Source organism: Monodon monoceros, unplaced genomic scaffold (assembly GCF_005190385.1).
Source record: "Monodon monoceros isolate NGI ecotype Baffin Bay Population unplaced genomic scaffold, NGI_Narwhal_1 Super_Scaffold_7, whole genome shotgun sequence".
NCBI classification, from domain to species: domain Eukaryota; kingdom Metazoa; phylum Chordata; class Mammalia; order Artiodactyla; family Monodontidae; genus Monodon; species Monodon monoceros.
This window is the reverse complement of record NW_021703784.1, coordinates 496,803-522,976: the sequence shown is the minus strand read 5'-3', so window position 1 is coordinate 522,976 and position 26,174 is coordinate 496,803. Positions and strand designations below refer to the sequence as shown.

General features: G+C 47.5%; 1 protein-coding gene and 1 pseudogene across 1 annotated transcript in view; one reads left to right on the top strand and one right to left on the bottom strand.

Moving 5' to 3' along the window:
- Positions 1–7,746: 7,746 nt before the first annotated feature.
- Positions 7,747–8,214, bottom strand: LOC114886365 (annotated as a pseudogene).
- An 8,783-nt stretch (positions 8,215–16,997) lies between these two features.
- Positions 16,998–26,174, top strand: part of JAM3 (junctional adhesion molecule 3) — a 58,163-nt gene continuing 48,986 nt past the window's right edge. Inside the window, exon 1 of the mRNA XM_029206985.1 lies at positions 16,998–17,065. Coding sequence (XP_029062818.1) covers positions 17,017–17,065 — 49 coding nt within the window. The 5' untranslated portion in view covers positions 16,998–17,016. The remainder of the gene's footprint in view (positions 17,066–26,174) is intronic.

Sequence of the window (26,174 nt, the reverse complement as noted above, 5' to 3'; positions counted from 1 at the left end):
GGGGGTCTTAAGGACGACCCTTAGCCCATCCGCGGCCACCCCGTTTCCAGGCACCTACCCATCCACGCACGCATCCATCTATTCCATCACCAGACAGTTACTGAGCTCCTACCATGTGTCAGGAACGGTCCAGGCAATGGTGACCCAAAGACTGGTCTTTCCTCAAGGATCTAATCTCCGTGTAGGTGAGAAAGGCAAGGAGGCAGCTGCAGCCCAGTGTGCTAAGTAGGGGACAGGAAGAAGGCTCGTTCTGGAAGCAGCAGGGGTGGGGTGGGAGGTGTGTGGAGACTTACTGGGAGAAATGACACCTAAGCTGAGATACGAACGAGAAGGACATTCCCCTTTATTCACTAAGGGGTCTGCTCAGCACGCAGTGTGGCCGGAGCAGTGCCAGGCAGGCTCCGCAAAGACGAGCTAGGATGGTATCCACTAGTGGAGCTGGCCACCTGGCGAGGGTGTAAAATAGAGGCCCGGACAACCAGGCTGTACTGTGAAGCGCCACCCAAGAGAAGGGTCCATGAGTCCCCGGGTGGGTCCAGGAGAGGACAAGGGGATGGATATGCAGTTGGGAAGGTCAGGAGAAGCTCCAGGGAAGGAATGGAATTTGGGTTCACTGTGGGGATGGATGGAATTTAGAGGCACAGATGAGGTGGGGTGGGCACCCCAAGCAAACGGAAGGACACCAGCAGACTTTAAGAGCCAGCGCTGTCTGTTTGGGAGGAGGAGAACAGACCGGTGTGACTGCAGCACGAAAGAGGACGTGATGGCAGCTGCGGCTTGAACACAGACCGAAGTCTTACAACGGGTGGTTCTGAAATTTAAGGCGAGGCCCAGAGAGGCTAAGCAGTTTTCTCAAGGTCACAGAGTTAGTAGAGAAGCAGAGTTCACCTCCAGCGCTCCTTCTGCTGGCCCTAAGCCGCGGATTCCCCTCCCAGGCTTGGGGCCCCTCCCTGTGGCCCACTCCCCTCTCCCCCGCCACAGGGGTCTTGCCCTCACGGCTGGTAGATCCCAGGCTGCCAGTGCAGGCTGCCCGGCTCCCAATCCTGCACTTTTAGATGAATACGGAAATGTTCTTAAAGAGGGTAGAAAAGTCATCTCACAGCCTGGGTTAGGGGCTCGGCCTGGCCCAGCCCAGCCCAGACTGAAATACCTGGAATTTCCCTAGCTGGCCCCTCTCCTCTTCCTCACCCGACCCAGGTCGCTGACCCGTGGGTTTACTATAGCCCTTTCTGTGCACCGTCCACGTCAGTCCACAGAAGTCCCTCTGAACAGTGGGCACAGAACCAACAGCTGGGGTTGGAAGACAGCGCTGCCTGCGTTAGGACTGGGTCGGTGGGGAAGGAGCCGTGGTGGCAGGAGCGGCCGCCAGGTGGCGCCATGAGCCTGGCGCCAGGCCAGCCCGCTGGTGGCCGACACCTGCTGTCTGGGCGGCCGGTTGGCTGTCCCGAAGGGCCACGGTGGGCTCTCCAGCGGGATCGGAGCGCGGGGGAGGCCCAGACCGGGGCTGCCCTCTGCCCCCTCCTCTTCTTTGTCAGCCGTTGGGGACCACGCGGTTGGATCCTACTCAGGTGGGAGGGCCAGCGTGGGGAGCGGGGAGCTGGAGGAGGTGTGTGTGTGTGTGTGTGTGTGTGTGTGTGTGTGTGTGTGTCCTTGGAGTTGCTTTTTTTTTTTTTGGCTGCCTTGGGTCTTCGTTGCTGCACACGGGCTTTCTCTAGTTGCAGCGAGCGGGGGCTACTCTTCGTCGCGGTGCATGGGCTGCTCATTGCGGTGGCTTCTCTTGTTGTGGAGCACAGGCTCTAGGCGCACAGGCTTCAGTAGTTGTGTCATGTGGGCTCAGTAGTTGTGGCTCACGGGCTCTAGAGCGCAGGCACAGTAGTTGTGGCGCACGGCCTTAGTTGCTCCACGGCATGTGGGATCTTCCCGGACCAGGGCTCGAGCCCATGTTCCCTGCCTTGGCGGGTGGATTCTTACCACTGCGCCACCAGGGAAGTCCCTGTCCTTGAAGTTTGAGAGTCAGGGTGGGACAGGTCAAAGATGCTATTTTCTTAGTCTAACAAGCTTCTTGGAAACAAAGCCAGTTCTTGGAGGGAAGCCAAACCCTGGATGTTTGCTGCTGCCCCAGAATCGGACATTTTAAGGGGTTTATCCATGAGATAACCATAAAAGGGAGTCAACTTCCGGTTGGATGCTTCTAAGAAGCTTCCTCTCTGGTTTTCATCCAAAACCCAACCTTCCCAAAGTCCACACAATCAAACACTTTTCCCACCTCAGTTCATTTCTGTGGTTAAATATGCATTTCTACAAATGTCATTTTCCACACGCACACACACACACCCCCAACAGCTTTCGGCAACACACAGCTCAGACACACATCTGCGCACATGGGTTCCTCCCCACGCCAGCCCACGTCCCCCCGACTCCACCTCCCCATGCTTCTCACACGGGGGCTCCACACAGAATTCATGCATGTTACCTCATAGGCACTGCTCCACACAGACAGGTAGATGCACACCCCTGTGCACGCACACGCACACGCACACACACACACACACACAGGCACCGAGACAGCAGACACAGGGTGATGCAGAGACAATAACAACCCCACGCAGGGTGAGGCCTGATCACCGTTTGACCTTGGGTGGGCAGTTTGTTTCCCTCTCAGCACAGGCTGGCTCTGAGCTCAGCTTGAGGAGGGAGACGAGGAGAAACAGGCCAGTCTGTCCTCCGCAATGAGGAGAGGGAGCCCCGGCTTTGGAATCTTCTGTGAGGTCAGGGATGAGGGAGATGCGCTCGGCTCTGCAGGAGCCAGGAAGGGTTGCCTTTGAACTTGGCCTTCGCAGGTCAGCCAAGGGAGTTTGTTGATGCAGGAACAGAAGTTACAAGAGCGTGGGGCTGCGTGTGTTCAAAACAAGGGGGAACCTGCAGGAGAAGGGAAGGACCACACCACAGAGATGGGAGCAGGGCTGGGACGGTGGGGACCAAGGAGCCAGTCGGAGAAAAAAAAAAAAATCCCAGACTCGGGAGAGGGGATGGAAGCTGAGGGGGACCGGAGGAGGACCAGCCTGGGACTGGGGCGATGGGAGCTCGGGGGCGGGGAGCCCGGGCGGCCGGTTGGCAGCTCAGCCGCTACTTAGGAGCACACGCGCCCCTCAATCCTGATTAACAGGAATTAGTGGCGTGCGGCTAATCCTCCCGCGCTCCGTTAGCGCTCCCAGGCCTGCAGAGGGACCTGGCGGCCCTCCCCGCCCGGACCGGCCTCCCTGCATCCGCCGACCGGGGCGTCCAGCCAGGGGCAGGAGGAGGACGTGGTGGCTGGAAAACGCTCTCCACCGAGCTGCACAGGACACCCACCCACTGTACGTGTGCCCTTTCCTTTTCCTCCTTCCAAAGTCCGTGTCCCGTGTTTCCCGTAGACCATCACAGCACGGGAGACCACGCGATCCACGCCCGTGAAAGAGTTAGGAGAAAAAACCCAGAGAACTGGGAGAATTTAACCCAGGACTGCCTGCTCAGTGGACGACTCTGGGCATCCTTGCTCCCCGCCCAGCCCAGCCCGAGAAGATGGTGGCTGATTTGCTCCTGGAGGAAGGAAAAGAGGAGATGGGGTGGGGGGAGGTGGGGGAGTTGGGGGTAGGTAGGAGGAGGAGGGGGGAGGCGAGGGAGGGGAGAGAGGCGGGGGAGGGGGAGGGGAGGAAAGAAAAGAGCTGGAGAGACTTGAACTTGCGATGGTGGCTGGGTCAGAGCCAGCATGCCCTGAGCCCAGACCCAGTGCTTTGTGATTGAGGACTCTGGCCTCCTTCCGGGTAGCGTGGGAAGCAGACTCAAGGTGATGAGGATTTGTGTGGAAGAGAGTGCCCCCCCCCCCGAGGGGGCAGTCAGAGGGTGGGGAGAGAAAGTGTGCCTTTCAGGCAAAGCCTCAGCCCCAGCCCATCCTTAGAGGAGCCTGGAGGGAAAGCCAGGGAGCTGGGCCTCATCCTAGGAGAAGAAGCCCCTCCCCACCTGGGACACTGACTCCCAGGCACTGGGCTCCCTGAGCAGGGTGCAGAGTGCTCCGGGGGCCCCCGGCAGTGCCCTGAAGAGGGGTGGGCCGGCCACCCAAGGGAGGGAACAGAAGCTGGGGGAGCATAGAGCCGACACCCTCTGCTACTCACAGAAGGCTTGCTGGTGTCAGACCCTCACCATTCCCATAAAAGATAGCTAACTTAGATTTCTGAAATGTTTCTTCCCTTCAGGAGTTCACAGACCAGAAGAAAGACAGTTTCATGCTATATACACATGCACATAAATAATGACATACTGTGATAGATGCTATTTCAGAGATACCCTCCAAGAGGCTTTGGAACACGGTGTAAGTGCTTAATTCTGCCCAGGGTGTGTCGGGAGTGTAAGGTGGGGCTCGATCCCCTGTTAGAAAGCCTTCTGTAATTCCCGTCTCCCGTGGGATGTGGTACAAAGCTCAGCCTGCCATCCAAGGACCTTTGCTGGAGACCCCTTCACCTGCTCCACTGATCTGGAAGTTGAGAACTTCTTTCCTTTTAAGGAGCACCCCCTAAATGTTCCAACTCCATATGCTCGAATTTTAAGTCTAATTTAAACATTAAGTGTCCTCCCTATGCTCTAAGTGTCTTCCACCCCTAGTTTTTATGTTATTAGTGTCTAGTAGTTTGGCTTTATTTTTCAAAATTCACAGGATAGGTTACTATTATTATTATATTGTTACGTGTTTTTAGAGCCAGTGCTTACTTGCAGATGCCCACCTGCTTTTACCAAAGCTTTGGCTCATCTTTGCTTCTTTCATCCCGTTGCTTCCTTCTGGATTGTCTCCTCATTTTCCTTTTATGCTTTTCTTTTAGAGCATCCTTGAGCATCTCTTTCAGCACATGAGCAGCTGATCTGCTCTCACATTTTCTACCCTTACTCTTGAGCCCTGTTTTACTGGGAGATAGAGTCCTGGACTGACTCCTCGTTTCCCTCAGCTCTTGGGGGCAGTTTTCTCCTTTTGTTCCAGCCTCTACTATTGCTGCTGTTGTTCCCTTGTAAATAGCCCATCTTTTCAACGTAACTAATTTCGGGATGTTTCTTCTAGTTTTGGGTTCTGATACTTCACCCTGTTATGTCTAGGGATGGTCCATGTGGCTGGGTGATTAAACAAAAAGGAGACATTTCTTTATCCTGGGCTATCATGTGGGATACCTCCTCAAACTAAGAATTCATGTCTTTCATCAATTCTGGAATTTCTGAGCCATTATCTCTTCAATTACTGATTTTTCCTTGTTCTTATTTTATTCCTCTACAATTCTTATCCTCTATTGCACATCTTAACATCTTTTTCACATTTTCATGTCTTTACTTCTCTGTGCCTCATCCTGAGTAATTTCCTAAGATCTCTTACTTTGCTAATTTTCTTTCAGTCAACTGTCAATTCATCCACTGAGTTCTTTTTTTCCCCCCTAAATGTTTCATTCCTAGAAACGTGAGCAGGACCCCATGGGGGCCTTCCCGGGACAGGCCCTCCCCCAGATCCTCTGCTTTGCTCCTCTCTGAAGTACCTAGATAATAGTGTTTGAGGCACATTTCCTGAGTTGTTTTGCAGATGTAAACCTACCTCCCTCCAACAAATGGAAGAGGTTAACTCCTTGGCGACCTTGAGCACATAGCCCCAGGCCTCCTGTTGCCTAAGGACTGATAATGTTCACCCCTGTGACACCTCCCTGCTGCCTCCCCATCAGACAGTCTGAGAATTGTGCACAAGCTGATCACATACCCTGCGTCACCTCCCCCTGCCCCCCCACCCCAAACTTTTAGAAGTGCTTTGCCAAAACCCTTCAGGGATCTCAGGGCTTTTTAGGGCATGAGCTGCCTTGTCTCCTTGGCTGGCCTTGCAATAAGGCTTTCTCTGCTCCAAACTCTGACGTTTCAGTTTGTTTGGCCTCGCTGTACATAATCGGGCACACGAACTTGCGTTAACAGAAACTCTCTGTGGCTCTTTTTCTTGTCTTCTTAGTCCTTCCGGTGCCCTTTTATTCCTCCATATTTTTCTAGTCCTCTTATCTCTGTGCATTTTGTAGGGCAACTTATTTTGTTGTCTCTTTTGGATTATTTCATTATTTCAGGATTTGGGGGGAGTCTCCCGCTGGTCATGGGCTGCCTCTGAGGCAAGCTGTCTTCTCCGGAGCTTGTAAATCACGCTTAGCATCCTTGCCAGGTTGTTTATTCTGTGGGGCCTTTACAGGAAGAGTTGTCGGTTTGCTTCAGCTGGTTGCCCCGAGGTTTCCCCACTGTGAGAACAAGTTTTACATTAATTTTGGGGTTTGGGCATTCCCACACCCTGAGAGATGGTGTAAGTTCACATCCCACACCTGGAAATTTTTTTTTTTTTTTGAGCTTTGACTTAATCATACATTTTATTACAATATATCTCCAAGATACAACACTTTAAAATGCTTCTTTAGAAGTTAAAAATGGTATTGTTCTATGAAGAAAGATGATACACTTTTTAAAAGAAGTACATTAGATTTTACCCATATTTAAAACCCGTATTTAGATAAGACGTAACCTAAGTGTTCCAAAATAATCAACACAAACTAATCTGCTAAAATGTATACAAAGCAATGCTTTTTGATGATAACTTTGCAAGTGATAAAAATCAAAGAGCTTGATATCTAAAATGAAGCTAAGGTTAAAGTACTGTAAAGCATATAGACAGACACAATTAACGTCATCAGATAGATTATGGAGCTGTAGGTAGAGTGGTGCATTACATTTTACTGAGTATTTTATTAAACCAAATTCCCAAACAGCTGCATATATTGCTTTTTAATCTGCTATAACCCTCTGAAGAGCACCAGCAGGTTGGGATGTTTGTGCGGACCTGCCACCCGTTAATACTATTGAAGCACGTGAGAATAAATGAAATACTTAAATAGAAACCGGCATCCATACGTAAATATGAGACAGCCTGGCACCCTCGTCGAACTGTAAGTAAGATAACACAGCAGATGCAAATGCTTAGTTTTCAACACTAATTGAATAAGAAAATGCATTTGATAGATTTTCATAACTGAGAAATTTAGTGTAAAGGCAGAAGGAAAAGGACCGGTTGGGGATTGTAAGCCATGGAGCAGAAGAGGTGACTGTGCTGGTCCCAAGCAACTCCACAGTGCTGGGATTTCAAAATCCTCAGAAACTTGTGGCCAGACCTCCATCATCACCTTGCCGGGACTTTTTCAAAGACTGTTCTCCTAAAAGCCTCTGTCTACCAGCACGCCTGACAAAGGCATAGTGTCTTCTGGCTGCTTCCCAGGGCTCTCGAGAAACACCAGGGTATTTGGGGAGGTTAGCTCTCCAGCGTGCACCTGGGCAGTGTACTCAGCTGGCCTTCCTTATTACCTCTTCAGAAATGAGGACACAGAAGAGAGAGAAATGCAGAACTAGAAACCGTTTGGCTTCTGGGGAGATGTCACTTTGGTAATGGGAATTAAAGTAAGGTACGGGACCTGACTCTCTAAAGAAGAGTTAATATTAAAGTTCAAGTAAGTTGTCTCACTTTTCATTTTTCTCAAAAAAGCTGAGGCTGCATTTAACCTGGATCAAAGCCGTAAAATATAGACAAGTCATTTCTTTAAGAAAATTTATTTGTAGCTCTAGAGCAGAATTAGGGAACTCATACCACATTCATTTTAATAAGGCCTGTTACTGCAACATTGTTTCTAGATTTTCCAAATCCAGCCAACGTGGATATCTCTGCTACTCTGTTTTGGCCTTCACAGCAGCTTCTTCTCTCAGACGAGCTTTCTTTTCTAGGTTCAGGCTTGTTAAAGACTCGTTTCTTTTGGTAGCCTCCGTGCCCTCAATAACCATCGAGATGCATCCTGCCACTGTCTAGGCAATCACTACATAGCCGATCTTCACCCGGACCTTGTTCTTTGCAGCATCAAGCATCTCAAACGAGACAGTCTCTGGGATTTCATCTTCCTTTTTGGAGCGACCTGACCATATTAGGATCTTCTTCTCCCAATCCGTAGGCTTATGCAATGGCGCTCTACGGCCGTAAGTGTGGGTTGGAGGCTTTGGACTTTCCTGGAGTTTGTTGCAAAATCCATTTATTCTCTTCAAATCAGAGTTTCTGGTAAGCCTTAAAGATGAGAAAGCATCTCTTTCACAGAACCTAAAATAACTTCCAGCCGCCAGGCACAGGCCAAGGAGGCTCCCCATGGCCGCCTACTCCGCCGACCAACACAGTGCCCCAAGGCCAGCGGTGGCACAGGTAAGCTCAAGGTCGCCTAGCGCCTCGAACGGAGAGACCCGAGCAGGACTCTGGGGCGGGGCTTCCCACACCTGGAAATTTGAGTTTCTCACAGGAAACTGTTTTCTTTTTCTTACCCAGAGCCTAGGGCAGAAAATGATGGATGGAGATTTTTCCTAGCCAAATTCCCCTGAGGGAGCCGGGATTTCCATCCAAAGTCCTGCTGCACATGGGTCCTAAGGCCTGTCCCCTTGCCCGGTGTGGTGATGAACTGCTCCCCTGGTTTTGCACCCTCCTCCTCCCGTTAGCTTTGCCATGGCTTCAGTTTGCAGACTTACTATTTTGGCTTTAAATTCCTTCCTCGTTTCTGTTGCTTATGGATTTCTTTATTTTGAACTCAGTATGCATTTTAATTTTTCTATCCTATTTTATTGAGAATCTCCCTGTGTGATGGAACAGAGCAGCGGAGATCCATGGTAGCTCATTCTATGAGTTACTTGATGCCTAGGGCATGATTATTTTTCCTCCTCTCTCTCCTACCGGACTGTGGGCTCCTTGAAGAAGGAAACTGTGCCTATCTTATTTCTGGTTCTTCGCTCAGTACCAGGCACAAACACAATACGCATGGCCTTTGCCGGGTGGATAGTTAAATGATGGAAGGTGATTATCAAAGGTTATACAGCTCTCTCCACATCTCCAGGAAGAAGATTTCCTCAATCATTCCGAACACAAAGATATTCTTTTATTCTGAAAAATCTTTTACAGGTGATTCTGTAGCATATGTCATTATTATGACATCTATGTGCATGTGTTTCTCAACATTCTAATGTGGTCATCAAGCCAGCACCACGTGGCAGGCCCTCAGAAGACGTTTCACAAGGCCAGCACTGACCCGTGGTCCTCCAGCTGGAGGCCGTGACTTGGAAAGCATGTCTATCACGTGATCGTTTGCCATGATTTCACTTATGGAGAGGACTGTGTTTGTTTGGAGGAAAATGTTCACCAGGCCTACTTGGGAGAGCAGCTAAGGCTTCAGGGAACTTGACAGGGAGAGGCTGCTGAGGCCTGAGGCCGGCAAGGGCAGCATTTTCCTTGTTGAGGCTGAGGCAGAGGGGGAGGGGAGGAGTGGAAGCCAGGAGGGTGAAAGCCACAAGCTTGCCCCATGCTGTCCTCGGGATGGCACGGTGCTCCCGAACCTGTGCACGTGTAGCAAACATAGAAACGCAATGATGAGAGATCCATAATCACAGCCTGATATTTAACCAAACTTTCCCAGATATTAATAACTAAAGTAAAAAAGGAAGGCAAAGATATTGACCTTTTAAGTGGCACAATAAATAAATTTAACTGAATGTATATCCAGGAGTCTGTACCTAACTGAGGCAGGAGACAGACGGGCCCCAGGCTGAGCAGCTGGAGTCTGGCCCCTGTGGACAGAGACCCCAAGATAAACATCATAGCAGGAGCAGGGAGAAGCTCCTTCCCCTAACCCCAAACCCTGGAGGAGGGGTTGACCCCCGGAGGGACTCCAAGGCAGACAGCCTTCCTGCAGCAGAAGAGGACACCCTGGTCTCTTTCCGGTGCCTCCAGGAAGTAAACACTCCATCATACCATTTGTGTGAAGAGAAAATTAGCTCTCATTGGAGGGTTGGGATAAAAATATCTCCAGTCTGCAAACACATCGGTTGGGGCATCCTGGAGGCACACGACTGGAGCACCACGGGCTGCAGGTGCCTGTCTGCCCTGCCTCTTCTCACCCCCACAGGTGCTCCTGGCTCTGCTTCAGGACAACCGGGTCGCACACGTGTCCCCAGCCCTGGAGCATAGATTAGGAAAAGTTTCTCACTTTTCTCCAGGTCAGTGGAAAGTTCTTGAGACCAAGTGGAGAGAAAGAAAGAGCTGGTCTGTTTTCTCTCTCAGCAGATGTCCTTCTGGAAGGCGATGGGGAGTGTTGTTTATCAGCATCCCTGACCCCTCTTCCCTGGCATCCTGGCACTCAGCCAAGCCCTGTTTCTCTGCTTTCTCAGAGAAGGTGCTGAGGCTGACACCCTGACAGGGAGCTGGGATTCCTAATTCTTAGGGCTCTCAGCCCGGGAGAAGCAACTCCTATGTCAGGCTTCCTCGTGGCCATGTTACTGTCCATCCCTGTTGGTGGTGCCATGGCTGCCTGTACACTGGTGAATAAAGAGGTCCTGACTGACGCTGACCCTGGGCAGAGGGGAGGGGCTCTTTCTTTCACCCACAGCATGTATGATATCTTTACTTAAACACACACACACACTGACACACTCTAGCACATGGCACAGAGCCTCCTTCGCGTGAAACGTGTAAGGCCTGCTCAATCGCTTCTTAAAAAAGTTTCTCTCTAGGAAGCCACCGTAAGCCCAAACTTTAGCATTAATATGACCTTTTTCGAGTGAACCCCTGCAAAGGAGAGGAACGTGCAAATAAATCAAAGTGCAGACTTCGCTTCTTAATCCAGCATAAGCAGCATGTCTGGTTGTTACCCCAGAAAAACGGGGTTCACCTCTTGGTGGGTGTGGAGCCAGAAGACACACAAGCCAAAGAGTGGGAGAAGCGAGGATTTATTACTTGCAGCAAGTGAGGAGAACACAGGGGATCTTCCCCGAAGCAGTGTCTCCCCGAAGAGCAAAACCGGGGAAGTTTTACCCTAAGGGTCACATGCATCTTCAGGAAGGGGCTTGAGCAGAGGCAAACTCAGCATAGAATTGGGGCAAAGGTCAACAGAGTCCACGCTTGAGGGTCAACATCATTGCTCTGTCCTCCTCCTGGGTGGGGGCCTTAGTTCCTGCAGAACTCAAGAGACTGGATCCCATGTTATATGTAGCCCTTGAAGAGGAAATGGGACTCTGTTCTACTTCTGAGCTGTTGTTTCTTGACTGCTTTTCCTGTGTTCCCACATTCCCTTACTTCCCTGAGAGCATTGATTACTGAGACCTGTTCAAGGGCAAGCGCTGTGGCCAAGATTCGATCACAAAATGGCTCAGGCCAGAAATGCCTTCTCTTACGTCTAGAAAGCCATGCCTGGTTCTCTCTCTATGGGGACCCCCTACTCTATCGTTAAAGGGGATGTCTGCTACTTGCACACAAAAAATTGTTGCCTGCCATTTCAGTAAACAAAGAATGCTGCCCACCAGCAAGCCATCAGACACTGTAGCCCACCCTGCTGTAAGCCCTGAGAGGAACTCAGGATGGAGGAGAAAAGGATACAGGCCCTAGTTAAGGTGCACATCAAAGGACTGATTTCAATGAGCCCAGACTCTTGCATCCTCCCATACATAGAAAAGCACTAAAGTCATTAGTTTGAGATGTCTGTTTATTTTTGTGATTAGCAGTCATCTTTTGATGTTTGACTACATGTGATTTTTTTTTCAGCAAAAACTTCTCTACATCCTGGCTCTCACCTACCTCTTTGGAGCAGTCCCTCAGAGCTATCTGCAAGGCTGTCTCCCCAGCTGTTGACCTCAGTAAGGTCCCGAATAAAACATAACTTTCAACTTCCAGGTTGTGCGTTTTTTTCAGTCCACATACTATTTCCTCAGGTTATGGAGAGGTGTCCTCCTATTCAAAAAAAACGAAGGAAAGACATTGAAGAGAAAGAGAAGATGGTAGACGAGACAAATATGCGAGAACAGAGTTGGAAATACTGCAAGAAGTTGGGACTTGACGAGAGGGAACCTGGAGCCACAGAACCTTGGATCAACCCAGCGGGCCGTGCTTTACTGGGAGGCTCTGGGGTCAGTGACTTCCCTGTCAGTGGATCCCACTCTCTCCTGCCTGGAGGCTGACTTCAGGTCGTTGCTCTAGTGTAGAATGCACAGCAAAGGAGCAGAAGCACATTCCTGTTACTTTTTCAGAAGTTAGTCACACTGAAACTGAGCAGGACCCTGTGGGGCTCCAGGGCACAAAAGTCTTCCTGTGTCCCCCATTTCTTGTTTGCCGGAAATAGGCTTCATTCAGCCTCCAAGACCTTCCCAGAGTTCCAAAGGGCAGGTTCAAACAGATGCTAATCAGGGAAGGGAGGGGATGCAGAGACAAGGGAGGAGCAGTCAGGAGACAATAGTGCAGCCTCGGGGCAGGTCCTGGCGCCCCCTCAGGGGATGCACATCACAATGTCTTTGAGCTGTTTTGCAGATACTGAAACTCCCTCCAGGCTGGAGAAGTTAACTGTCTGCTGCCCACAAGCACGTAGACCCCAGACCAGTTGGAGCCAGGTTGATGACGTTGACCCCTGATTACCTCACCACCAATTCTTCTGATTGCAGAAGAATGTCCACCAGCTGATCACACCCTCCTGTTTGAACCATTACTGTAAAACTCCTCACTACCCGCTCCAGGTCGGGACACACAGTTTTGAGGGCATTAGCGCACTGTGGCCCCCTTTGCCTGGCAAGGCAATAAAGCTATGCTTTTCTACTTCACCCAAAGCTCTGTCTCTGAGATTTAATCCAGTGTTGGGGTACAGAGGCTGAATTCGGCATCAACACGAAAAGAATAAACACACTTTGATGTAAAACTCCCTCTCTGCTTCTCATTCCTTCTGACCCATCTGCAGACTTAAGTTTCTTTTCTTTAGCAAGACTTTCCAGGACTGTTATGCCATTTTGCCCAATCTGAACCAAAATAGTAGGAAAGGGAAGGGGTCCAGGCAACAAACATGTATTGAGCACCTGGTATGCTCCAAATCTTTATCTCACTTGATCTTCAAAATGACCATTTGAGGTGGGTGTTGTTATCCCTATTTTACAGACAAGGAATCCAAGGCTTAGAGAAGTTAAGCAACTTTCCCAAGTTTACAAAAACCAAGAATTGGAATCATTGTCCTTCAGACTCCAGAGCCCATGTCCCCCCATGTTGCTTCCAGCATCTCTCCAGTCTGTTTGGAGGTGAGTTTTTTTTGAACCCAAGTTCGTGTGCTCGACGCACAGTGAGGCCAAACAAACCGAAACATTGAAGTTTGGAGCAGAGAAAGGTTTATTGCAGGGCCACGCAAGGAGAATGGGTGGCTCGTGCTCAAAACTCCCATACTCCCAGGTGGTTTTTGGGGAACAGTTTTTAAAGGCCAAATTGGGGCTGAGGGCTTCAAGGTGTGTGACTTCCTTCTGTTTGGTTGGTGGGGACGTAACAGGGCAGTGCCCCAGGAATCTTGTGCTCAGCCTGAAATTACCATCCTCCACCTGGTGGGGGCCCTGGTTCCTGCTGAAGAACTCAAAGACATATTGTAATGTAAATCCCTTAAGGAAACAGGACCCCTCTTTATGGAAGCACTATGGTTTCTCAGCTGCTCCTCCCTTGTCTCTGCAGCCCCCCCTCTTCTCTAATTAGTAACCATTTGCATCTGTCCTTTGGAACTGAGGGAAGGTCTAGGAGGCTGAAGCCTTTTCCCTGCTGTGGACGAAGAATGTCGGCCCGCCATATCAGTAAACAAAGGATGTTTCGGCCATCAAGCCCTCAGCCACTGCAGCCGCCCCCAACTGTATACCCTGAAGGGACTCAGGAGGGAGAAACACAGGATACTGGCCTTAGATAGTTAAGGAGCATATCAAAGGAATGATTTCAATAAGTCCAGACTCTTGCATCTTCCTATATGTAGAAAAGCACTTAATTCATTAATTTGAGATGTCTGGTTTTTCTTTAACTAACAGTAATCTCTTGCTGTTCTGACCATGTGGTTTTTGTTGCAAAAATTCCTATATATCCTGGCTCTTCCCTCACCTCTTTGGAGCAGTGCCTCAGAGCTCTCGGAAAGGCTGCCACCCAGGCTTAAGTCCTCAGCAAGTCCACCAAATGAAACCCAATTGTCAACTTTTAGGTTGTGCATTTTTTTTCAGTCAACACTACAAATAAGAAACTGGGGACATGGAAAGGCTTTTGTACCTGGGGGTACCCCACAGGGTCCTGCTTGATTTCAAGTCTCGAAGGAAAATTCCACTCCCCGTTTGCTACTTGATTTGCACTTTGTTTTGGTTTGAAAAGCATTGCAAATGCTTTTGTTCAAGTTTAGCACAAATATATTTAGTTCCCTGAGCTCTTTTAAGACATGTATCTCTCCTTAGTAAGCCACCATTAGAAACAAGCGTAGTTAGTTGGATAATGTGGTGATAGAAGCACAGACTCCACAGCCTTGCTCACTGAATGCGTCCAGGGCTCTGCTGCCTTTCTGCACAGGGCCAGAGCTCTCCAGAGAACAGTGAAATCATAAGGAGGAGCAGATCACTTGACAGTCAAGTGCCTCCTACCATGTCACTAGTTAGGCTCCATTCCAGGATCCTGTCTCAGCCACTAGTCATGACATGTGTACTCCATCTGTGGAGGAAAATCAGTGTTTTACAACGAAGCACCTGCATTCACTCTCATAGGAACCTCCGCTCCATATAGAATATTCATGGAGCCTTTCTCTGTGATCTTGTTCTGAGTTTCAAAAGATTCCCTCGCGGAAAAGACCATTTAACAGACAGAACAATTTCACAGCGCAAACACAGGAAATTCAGCAGGAGAAAAGAGGCACTGATTCTGAAAACTGCTCTTTCCACAATCAGACACCGCCTCATATTTCCCAGGTCACCACAATGGCAAACATGCCTGAGCATATAAAGGAAATATAAAGGGAGCATATAAAGGGAGCTAAAGGGAATGGCAGAGCAAAGAGAGAGCAGAAGGAAAGTCAATGAGCCTAAGTAGAATTCTACTGTTTTTAATTTCTCTATTGTGTTTAGTGATGGGACAGACCATCACCATAAAATAATTTTTACTTGTGACTTGGGAACATGGTAAACTAGAGCAGAAAGAAGGTTTAGTAAAGGAAAGACAGTAGAAACACAATAGGTGATGGAGTTATTTCAATATTTTTATTCTATGAGATTTGGAGGAATGTAATTAATTCACACTTAAAAAAGTGTGAGCAGTTACAAAGACATAAAGAAGATCATATAGTGATGACAGTTGAAGCATATCCTTGTCAACAACGTCAATCTATTTCATGTTTCTTGGCATTCATAATTTAGTATAGTAAATTATATATGTGTATACATACTTATTTTTTTAATTAATTAATTAATTTTTGGCTGCATTGGGTCTTCATTTCTGTGCGCGGGCTTTCTCTAGCTGTGTCCAGCGAGGGCTACTCTTCATTGCAGTGCGCGGGCTTCTCATTGCAGTGGCTTCTCTTGTTGCAGAGCACGGGCTCTAGAGTGCGGGCTCAGTAGTTGTGGCGCACAGGCTTAGTTGCTCCGCAGCATGTGGGATCTTCCCGGGCCAGGACTTGAACCCGTGTCCCCTGCACTGGCAGGCGGATTCTTAATCACTGTGCCACCAGGGAAGTCCCTGTATATATATACATATATACACACTTACAAAATTCTACTTTTGTAAAAACTAAAAATACTAAAATACTAAAAAACAAAACAAAAAAACCTAGGGTTGGGCTTCGCTGGTGGCGCAGTGGTTCAAAGTCCGCCGCCGATGCAGAGGACACGGGTTCGTGCCCCCGTCCGGGAAGATCCCACATGCCGCGGAGCGGCTGGGCCCGTGAGCCATGGCCGCTGAGCCTGCGCGTCCGGAGCCTGTGCTCCGCAACGGGAGAGGCCACAACAGTGAGAGGCCCGTGTACCACAAAAAAACAAACTAACAAACAAACAAAAAAAACGTAGGGTGACTGTATGAAAAATGAAGTCCCTAAGTTAAACATTAAAAAATATTAGTCATTGGAAAGAAACTCTGTCATATTTTACTAATAACTATACTGAGAATTCTGTTTTGACTCTGTTGCTTCCTGGAGCATTAGGGATGTACTTTCTACGTTGGATGTAAAACAAGCTATTTCAAGAATTTCCCACAGTGGGACTTCCCTGGTGGTCCAGTGGTTAAGACTCAGAGCTCCCAATGCAGGGGGCCCGGGTTCGATCCCTGGTCAGGGAACTAGATCCCACATGCCGCAACTAAAGATCCCATACGCAGCAACAAAGATCCTGTGTGCTGTTACTAAGACCCCACGCAGCCAAATAAATAAATAATAAAAGAATTTCCCACAGTATTAAACGTATCAAGATCTCCTGCATCCTTGAGTCCAATTTCCAGTATGTTTAATCCTCTTCATCTTGTGTGTTGGTCCTCAAAAGATTCTGTTCCATTTTTCCTCCCTAACCTTAACATTTCCCAATATTCAGAAATCAGAGCAAAGAATTATCTTGCTTTTCTGCATAACAAACTATTTGGTATACCATCATGCTTTTGATCTAAAACAGAAACGAAGGATTATGTTTATTTTAGAAATACATCACTTTTATGTACTGTATAATGCACGTCTTGCTTATGTTTTATACAGATTTCAGCGCTTTCCCCTCTCATCACATTTACAGTCTGGGCCCCAAAAGAGGCGCAGACAATAATGCTTCCACAGTAACTGGGCTCCATCCTTATTTGTAAAATAAGAAGCACCTCATTTCTCAAATTTTAATGGAGCGTTCCTTCCCGGATCTGTAGTGACGGATTCATTTTATAGATGTGGAAATTAACCCCGCCCACTCTTGAACGCGCTCCTTCACCTCCTTCCACCAAATTCTTTGAAACAGACCCCGGGATCCCGGTCCAGAGCATCCCTGCCTCCATAGCAACCAGACTCGTCTCGGGCTTCCCGTGCACCATGGCGACGGCGCGCCGCCGTGGTCGCTATGGTGACCGGGGCGGGCGCAGGGCCGCGGGCAGGGCGCCTGCGCCGGGAGCGGGCCCTCGGCCCCTCAGCTGCTCTCGACATGGCGCTGAGGCGGCGGCCCGCGCTCGCCCTGCTGCTGCTCCTGCGGGGTGAGTCCGCGGGCCTCCGCCGGGCGCGGCCGGAGGGGTCCGGGCGGAGTGGGGGGCGGGCGCGGGGGCCCGGGGGTGGGCGGTGCGGTGGTTCCTGGGTTCAGGGAGGGGAATCCCGGGGATGCGGGGGTCCGGTCCATGTACGGGGTCAGGGATGTGGGGGTCCGGGAGGGGCGGGGAGCGGCCCCGAAGGTGCGGGGGCCCCAGAGGTGCGGGCCCCGGGTCGGTGTAGGGGGTGCGGGCCGGGGAAGAGGTGCGGGCGTCGGGGGTCCCAGAGGTAGGGAATCCTGGCGGTCTGGGGGTCTGGGTGCAGGGCGTCCCGGGGTGCGGGGTCCGGCCCGGGGCCCGTGGCCCTGCGCTCCATCACTCCTCGAACAAAGCCGACCCGTTCCCGGTCCCCTTTGTCCCGCCGGCGCCCAGCCCTGCAGCCCGCTCTGGAGTGGCCCGGGGGCGGCTCGGACGGGGCGTTGGTCTGTCCTTCCTCCCCCCAGCCCACCCCCAACACCCCCCCAACACCTCCAACCCCCGGCTGGAGGCCCCGGGCAGCCGGACGGCGAGACCACACGCTGGGGGCCGTGGGCGCGCGCTAGGCGCTCGAGACCGCGGTCCCACGTAGTCCTCAGAGCAGAGTCCAGAGAGAGCACTGAGCCCGAAGTCTGCCCCCAGGAGTAAGGGACACTCAGACCCGGGGTCCCGAGCGCCGCGCCAGCCTCGCCTGGGGCATCAGCAGTTCTCCCCCGTTCTCGGGTCGGTCTGTGGTCTGCTTAGTTGCCATCGTCATCCCGTGATGTTTGCCAGAGTATACACAGCGAAGCCCCAAGTGACTGTTTGGGGGTGGGGTGGGCGGCGTACTAGGAAAACAAAGGCTTCTGTGTTGGAGGCTCATTGGGGGGTGGTCCTCGGGGGTGGCGTGAACAGTGAGGGTTCGGGCAGAAGCCGGGGAGCAGGGCTCTGTGATGAGGGCGAAGTTCAGGGAGTAGATGTTGTCCCTATGCTGTGCTTGAAAGTGGTTTCCACAAACGTGTGGTTGGGAGAGATGAATGATCAAAGGCTAGCCAGGGGACAGGGGTGTCAGGAATGTCCCCTCCCGGCTTTGTTGGTCACACTGACAGTGTCCTATTCACAGACTGGAACAACTCCCTATTGAGAAGATCTGTTCACATGAGAGTTTGCAGTTTTTATCGCAGAAACATTTGGCAGTTTAGTTCAGGAATGAGTTTCAAGTTGGTGGTTTGTTAGTAAAACTAGTGGACGCTAAGGCCTTCACATCCCCTTAACTTATTTTTTAAAAATTTCTTTTTAATTTAATTTTTTTTTTAACCACTGGACCGCCAGGAAAGTCCCCATTAACTTCTTATTTTGGTATCCCGGAGGGGCTACTTGTGTGCCTTTCTTAACGCTAAGGACTGGTATTCACCTGTAGAACACAGGAGGAATAATCACAGTTTTGCAAAATAGCACTAATGACAAAGAATAGGGGTGGTAGGATGTATTAATACACTTTGAAGGGATGTAGCTATCATTTTTAGTAGGGAGCTCTTTTCTGTTATTTGCTTATGCTCTAAATATACAGTAATATCTTGAAAATTGTATTCGGTCACAGGGCATCACAGCTGTGTCTCCTTTATTTTCATGATTACACTTTTCAATTGCTATTATTTATGCGTGTTCGCATTTTAAAAAAAATCTGGTTCCTGATATAATACAAACATTCTTTATTAGCTACCCTTTGCCAGGCTCTGTTATAAAAATTTAATATGTGTTAATTTAATATTGATAACTCTAAAAGGTTGTTAGTATCATTTTGCCCATTTTGTGGACTAAGAAACAAGTACGGAGAGATTCAGTAACTTGCTCAGGGTGACATCCCATGTGTTTCAGATGTGGAAATCAACCATTTGTGTTAATCCATTTTTTTGGTTACTTGTACTATTCTGTTTGACATGGAGTCCTTGTTATGGATCATTTTAACCAGATTTTTAAATGTTCAACGCTGCGTGGTTTGTAGATAAAAGTATTCTTTTGTTGAATTGGTGACAGGTGCAATTCATCTTTGCAAATGTTATATACCACATGTCTTCTTTGAATGATTATGTGGTAATTATTGTTGGGTTTCCAAATCTTTTGATGTCCTAGAGAAGTGCTTCATTTAGAGTTAAAACAGTTACAGTTTGTGTATTCTTGGGGTAAGACAATTTGTGTGTGAAAGTTTAGCAAAATCTGAAAATCATAATTTCCAGGACATTTTTGAAAAAAATTGTAAATTTTCCATTTGCATATGTTTGGACCTCTGAAACATTTTTAAATGACCTATTTTGTGTTGTTTTCAGTCTTTTAAATTAATTATATCTGACTGATATAAGCGTTATCAGACATGCATGTGCATGTGTGTGTTCAGAAAAACAAGGACCACCTGCCCTGAAGCATGCCCCGCTTCAGATCAGCTGTTCATTCCTGAAGGGCCTGTTGAAGGCATTTGTTCTGAGTGCTTCAGGCTGGGGAGACTGAACGGGCAGCTATTAGAGATTCTTAATCACAAGTAATTGCAGCGGTACCTACAGACAGAGTGTTCACACGCCCAACCCCAAGCTCTGGGAAACTTGCTCTTAAGGCAGCCTGGCGGGGTAGGCTTAAATCAGTTCTTTTGAAAGAAACCAGATTTGTATTAATAGCCCACTTTTTGAGATGGCCATATAATGTGACTGAAGAGGCTGTGGATTTAGTACAATCCAGCCAGCAGCTGTTAGCGATGTAATCTTAGCAAATTCCTTCTCCATAAATTCTTTGCATTTTTTCACAAGCACAAGTGGAGTAAAACAAAGGAAAATTTGTGTGTGGATGAAGTCAGGATGTATGGAGTCTGCTAAGTGATACCCTAGTCATGACACTGGATTCTCTTTAAGACAAGTGTATAATCAGGTGGTGAATGTGATGCTGTTAGGGCTGAAGCCGAGTTCACATCTCCTGTGTTTGCCCCCTGGATGCTCACAGTACATGCAGATAGCTTCAGTGGAGTCGAAAGGGTTCCTGAAAGAAAGTTTTGGTAAGCACATTCTTTTACACCTAGTTTAGTAAGGACAGCATCCACTGTGGTTCTATATATGGAGATCTAAGGCCTTAATTTTCTGCCTTTTCCCACATGTCATGACACACACAAAGCTTCCTGAGAATTAGCCCTTGTTTCTGATGGCTAGGAATGCTGTAGTACTTTGTGTTGGCGTGTCTTCTTTGTTTTTAAGTAATATCTACTATGTGTTATATATATATATTATTTTTCCCATGAGTAGTTAATATGTACAGCTGAGGTTTCAAAGCTGTTTGTGTAGAAACATCTAACTCGTTAATAGATTAGGACTATACAAACATTTTTTTCTTATGCCATCTTTCATTTTCACAGCATCCCAAGGCTTCTATGGTTCAGCTTTCTTTCTGCAAAATATTGCTCACATCAAGTTCTTCCATGTTCACGTTGTCTGCTTTGCCCAACTTAACCTCAGCTCACAGTGATCTTTACTGTCTCTGAAGCGTAGCTTGTAGTTTGTAGTTCTGTTCAGTACAACAGACATTTACTGAGTATCTGTAATATGTCCTTCATGCTAGGGGTGCAGAAAGGAATAAGGCATCCCAAGCCCTTGAAGAGCCAGGATTATTGCATGCCGAATTATGTTGCGCTTTAGTTGTTGGGTGTAAATGCATTTTATCTTCTCAGTGTTATTAAAAATTCATTGGGAACAGAGGCTGAATTTAATTTCTTTTGTATCTTTCCAGGGACTATAGTAAGTATTGCCTTTGTCACTTGAAAGTCAGTTAACATTTCTTAAACACTTCCTATGCGTCCAAGCACTTTTTTATGTATCTTATCTCCAGTGACCCCAGAAACTTCTGGAAATTCTTGGTTTTTACTACAGTAAAAACAGGAGTTTTTGTGGAAGAACGAGAATGGCATTTCTTGACTTGGTTTACTTTAAACATCTTCTTTCCCTCATCTACTCTATGTAGTTATATGAGGCTATGAAGAAGAAAAACATGGGGAAATGCTTGTGGAGTCATTTAAGTAACACAGTCATACACCATAGGATTCCAATTACACAAAACATCTTTTCCTTAGAGGAAAAACATCTGGAAGATAGTGAACCAAAATGTTGATAGGTGCTGTCTTTGAGTAGCAGGTCTTATGGCTGATTTTTTAAAAAAATTATTATTTATATACTTTGGCTGTGCTGTGCAGCATGTGGGATCTTAGTTCCCCGAACAGGGATCGAACCTGTGCCCCCTGCAGTGGAAGCGCAGAGTCCTAACCACTGGACCACCAGGTCTTACGGCTGATTGTTTTCTACTTTTCTCTTGTTTTTCTGACTGATTCTTTTGGGTTTTTTTCCCCCTAGTTTTCTTTGATAAGGATTTTTTTAATATAATGAAAACAATTGCATTTGGGGGGCCTCCTAGACAAAATAGTGGAATTTTAAATTTGACACTTAGTAAAGATTTTCTTTTAAAGTGGGAAAACTTAGTTAAAAGTGATAGCATGTGATTGTGGCTTTTTCTAGCTCCTGAATTAATGTCAGCTGCAGTGCAAGAAGGACGGGCAGCCTTGAAGTTGGGTTTGATCACGCATTCTTTGTGACCCATTTGAGAGATTTGCTGTTCCTGGCTCTTGGGTTGGGCAACCAGCTGTGGCACCCTCAGCAAGTGCTTAGCTGGAAAACTGAAAGAGGGTTGATGAGAATACCTGCCTCTTCCTTTTTTTGAACAAACAAACGGAATCATCTGAGTAGCTGCTTTGCTCTGCCTTTTCGGCATCAGCCCGTGTTTACTGGACCCCTCGTTCGTGCCAGCCGGGCATCTCCTGGGGGACTGTTTTCTTTGTCTTGGGTGATACAAATACCAGGCCAAATTGACTTCCTTGGGAAACAGACTCTGAAAGATGTTTCCTGAAGTAAGCTGACAGCTGAAGTTCCCTTATCACTTCTTCCTGCCCACCAGGACTTCCTCGTGGGATGTCTTTCTCTAAGGAAAATATTTGACGTCTTTAGAATGAAGTGCAGCTGTCTGGAGGATTACAAGGAATGCAGCACATCCTAAGACAACTGCCTTTTCTTTGCTTTTTTCTTTTTTTTTTTTTAATTTGGTGCCATGTTTTTCCTCTAAAGTGTCTCTATCAGGGCTCTGGAGCTCAATCAGCCAATCCATCATTATTAGGCAAAAATCTCCGTTTTCATGGCAGTAGAGCTTTCCACAGGCAGAACAGGGACAGCTGAGATAAGCGCTTCCCCAGACCAGAAACATCACACAGTTTAGGTAGTTAATGAACAGAGTAGCACTTTGGGTGAATGTTTTACGTGTTCAGAAGTGAGAGCACTTACTTTGGGCTGGCCTGGTAGAGGAAAATTTCAAGAAGCAGCTGGACTTTGGGCAGTAATTTGGTTGACTTAGTGCAGATTTTTGGGGAATGGACGTGTTAGGGGCCAGTGAAGTGGAGGAAACACCGTGGCGTTGGGAATGCATCTGTTGTATTTTGGGACCAATGAGTTATCGTAATGATAACTAATAACAGCTGCCAGGCACTGCAGAGAGCACTACGTTAGGGGGTCTTAGCCCATGTCAGCGGCCAGTCCCTATAGGGCTCACATTGCAGGTGCTGAACCTGAGGCTCAGGCAGGTTAGTTACCTGGCCCAGGTCACAGCTGGTAAGTTGAGGAGCCAGATAGATGGTCATGGACCTTATTATGTAGGTTCTAGAAATTCATGTGGCAGTTTGAAGCAGGAAGTGATCTGATCAAATGATTTTACATGTGTTGGACTGATATTATATTCAAGATGGCGGGAGAGGGTAGGTCAGTTAGGAAGCTTCTAGAATAGTTCACAGTCACTCCCTTTAGGGTAGGTCTCTTGATGTTGAATTCATTTTTCTTTATATCTGAAAATATCTTTATTTTCATCTTGTTCTTGAAGTATAGATTTACTGGGTATGTAATTTTAGGTTGACAGTTATTTTGACTTGGAGCCTGGGCTCCATTACACGGATGCTTTCTGGTTTCCATCGTTCCTGTTGTGAAACCTGCAGTCACGTCATCAGCCTGTCTTTCTCCAGCCACTTTAAAGATCTTGTCTTCTCTTTGGCGTTCTGAAATGTTACTATGTGTGTCTAGGGTGCATTTCTTTTTAATTATTCTACTTGTTAGTTTGTTATACTTTGTGTATCTGTGACTTTATATCTTTCTGGAGAATTCTCAGGTAGTGTGAGTTCAAATACTGCCCAGCTTCTATTTTCGTAACTCTTTCCTTTTGGAACTCTGATTAGATATATTCAGTCTTCCATCTTCCAAGACTGTCAGCCTTTCTGTTGTAATTTCATGTTCTTCTTTCTTTGTGCTGTTCTGGGTTATTTATTTAGTTTTGTTTTACAATTGTTTCTTTTGCCAGCCATGTCTAATCTGTTATTTAACCAATGTATGAAGTTTTTTTTTTAACCCATTATATTCATTTCTAAAAGTTTACTTGATTCTTTTTATAATCTGGTTTCTTTTGCCTGCTCATTTTCACTCATTTTAATTTTATTTTTTTAAAAATAAATTTTATTATTTATTTATTTATTTTTGGATGCGTTGGGTCTTCTTTGCTTCGCACAGGCTTTCTCTGGTTGTGGCGAGCGGGGGCTACTCTTCGTTGTGGTGCACAGGCTTCTCATTGCGGTGCTTCTCTTGTGGAGCATGGGCTCTAGGCGTCCAGGCTTCAGTAGTTGTGGCTTGTGGGCTTCAGTAGTTGAGGCTCACAGGCTCTAGAGCACAGGCTCAGTAGTTGCGGTGCACGGGCTTAGTTGTTCCACGGCATGAGGGATCTTCCTGGACCAGGGCTCTAACCCATGTCCCCTGCATTGGCAGGTGGGTTCTCCACTGCGCCACCAGGGAAGCCCTTACTTTTTTATTTTTAAACATTTCACGCACAGCTGTTTTATATTCTGCATGTGAGACTTCAAATATCTGACGTTCTTGGGGGTCTAAATCTAATGTTTGTTGTTTCTTATGAGTCTTACTTGCAGTGACTTGTTTTTCTTTACTTGTAAATGACGTTTGGTTGATCGCAATCTGTGCAGATCTGGGGACGCTTTGTGTGAGAGACATGGTCATCTGGGATGGCTTTCAGGGCCTGGCAGTGTTTGGAAGTCTCAGGCTCAGCTCTGCCTTCCTGCTGGCCCATTGGCGCAGTCTCCCTAATGACCCTCAGGGTCATGCCCCACCCATCCTATTATTTTCTGGGTTCAGCCTACAGCTATTTTACCTGCTGCGTTAAAGATCGCCCCCTTCTCGAGAGCCCAGAGGTGCAGTAAAAACTGCAGTTTGCTCGCGTGGGCTCTCCAAAGTTGGAGTGCCGAGGCCTTTTGGAGAAGCTAACCCACAGCTGGAGCTGGAAACAAGAACCTCGGCCTTACCTAATGTAGGCCCCCTTCTATATAACTTAAGGGTCACACACCTTCCTTTAAAAGTTTATATTCTGAAGGTAATGCTTTTGTTTTCATTTTTCAAGTATAAAATGAAATTAAAATATTGGCTCTGCTTTTTCAGAGCACATGTACACCCACGAAGGTCTGATAGGGTTGGGGGAAGGGGTTGAATGAGTCTTGCTAAGCATCACTGCTGTCAGGATGGGGCTGTCCTGTTATAAAGACATATATATACCCAACTGCACAGCCGTTATCCCCATCCTTGGGTGGGTTTATCTGAAGAGTAATGAGCATTGATCATTTGAAACGCAGCAACTTAAAATTTGGAGAATTACTGCTGTCCCACACTATACAGGTGCCTGGGACAGCAGCTCCCCACTCTGCTGGTAACAGGACAGGTGAAGAGCTCTCCAGGTTTTCAGATTCAGATGCCTACAGGGTGAGGTGAGAGGGACCACCCATCCCAGGCTCCGCTGTCCGCTGCCTCTCAGATCCTTTTCTGGGTGGAGGAGGGAGCACACGTGGGTGTCAGGAACTCTGGACCCACTTCCCAGCTTTGCATGTGATTCATTTGGGGACCTTGGGGAAATAATATTGGTTTTAATCCAAGTCGCTTGAAAGTAATTTAAGCAGCATTCCTCTTCCCCTACCACCAACACATTCACATTTCTTTCCCCTGTTAGATAACTCACAGTGTGAATTTCAGATCCAAAGAAGTGGTTTTATGGGAATACAAGAGAATTTTTAACTGATTCGTTGAATTACTTTATTTGTTAATTGAAAATTCATTTGAAGGTTTTGAAAGCCCAGTTCATAGAAATGTCTTCCTCTTCTGAAAGTTTGCAAGTTTTTAGAGCCGGGTAACCTTGGTTTGAAGCCCTCTTCTACTCCAAGAGGTTAGGAAATTACATCTTTCAGAAGCTCAGGTTTTGTGTTTGTTTTGTTTTTTAATCTGCTACAACCTTACTTACTGGATCTAGTGTTTTAAGAGTTCCTGTGTTTGTTTACCAGGAAGAAAAAAATAGACCACTATTTGGTTGGGTTGGTAATCTGTTGTTTGATATCTAGTGTCAGATATGGAGTTTTCACTCTGACCGTATTTGGTCTCACTTTTAAGTCCACTGCCGGTAGAGAACGTTAGCCGTGAACCTCTAGAGCAGTGGTTCAGTAAGAACAAATGTTTGTGTCTTTAATTCACCAGGTCCTGTTTCAGACCTTCATCTGTGGAGTAGTTTATGTCAGGAACACCGTGTAGATGATGGAAGTTATGGCCCTTTTTTCCAAATAGTACTTTCATGTACATATGTGGAAATTTTATATACTATTTTGGGGGTTACAACCCCCAAAAGATCATTTGTGACCTCAGGTTGAGAGGCCTCCTCGAGGGCCCAGGGTCCCTGGAGTGTGTGTCTTCTGAAGTAGATGCTGACTGCATGCAGAGCTCAGGACTGGTATACAAGTGTGTTCTTTTATTATTCTGTTATTTCTTCTTTCCCTTAACTCCGTCCCAGCCTGACTTCTGGGAGGCTGTGTTATGGATGGTGACTGTCCGTGTGAAGCATCTGGTCGTAATTTCCGTACATTTCCAGTTTAGCTCACTCTGTGGGTAGGTCAGAGGGAAGACTTTGATTTAAGTGGAAAACAAAGTATGCACGTGGCTTCAGAGAT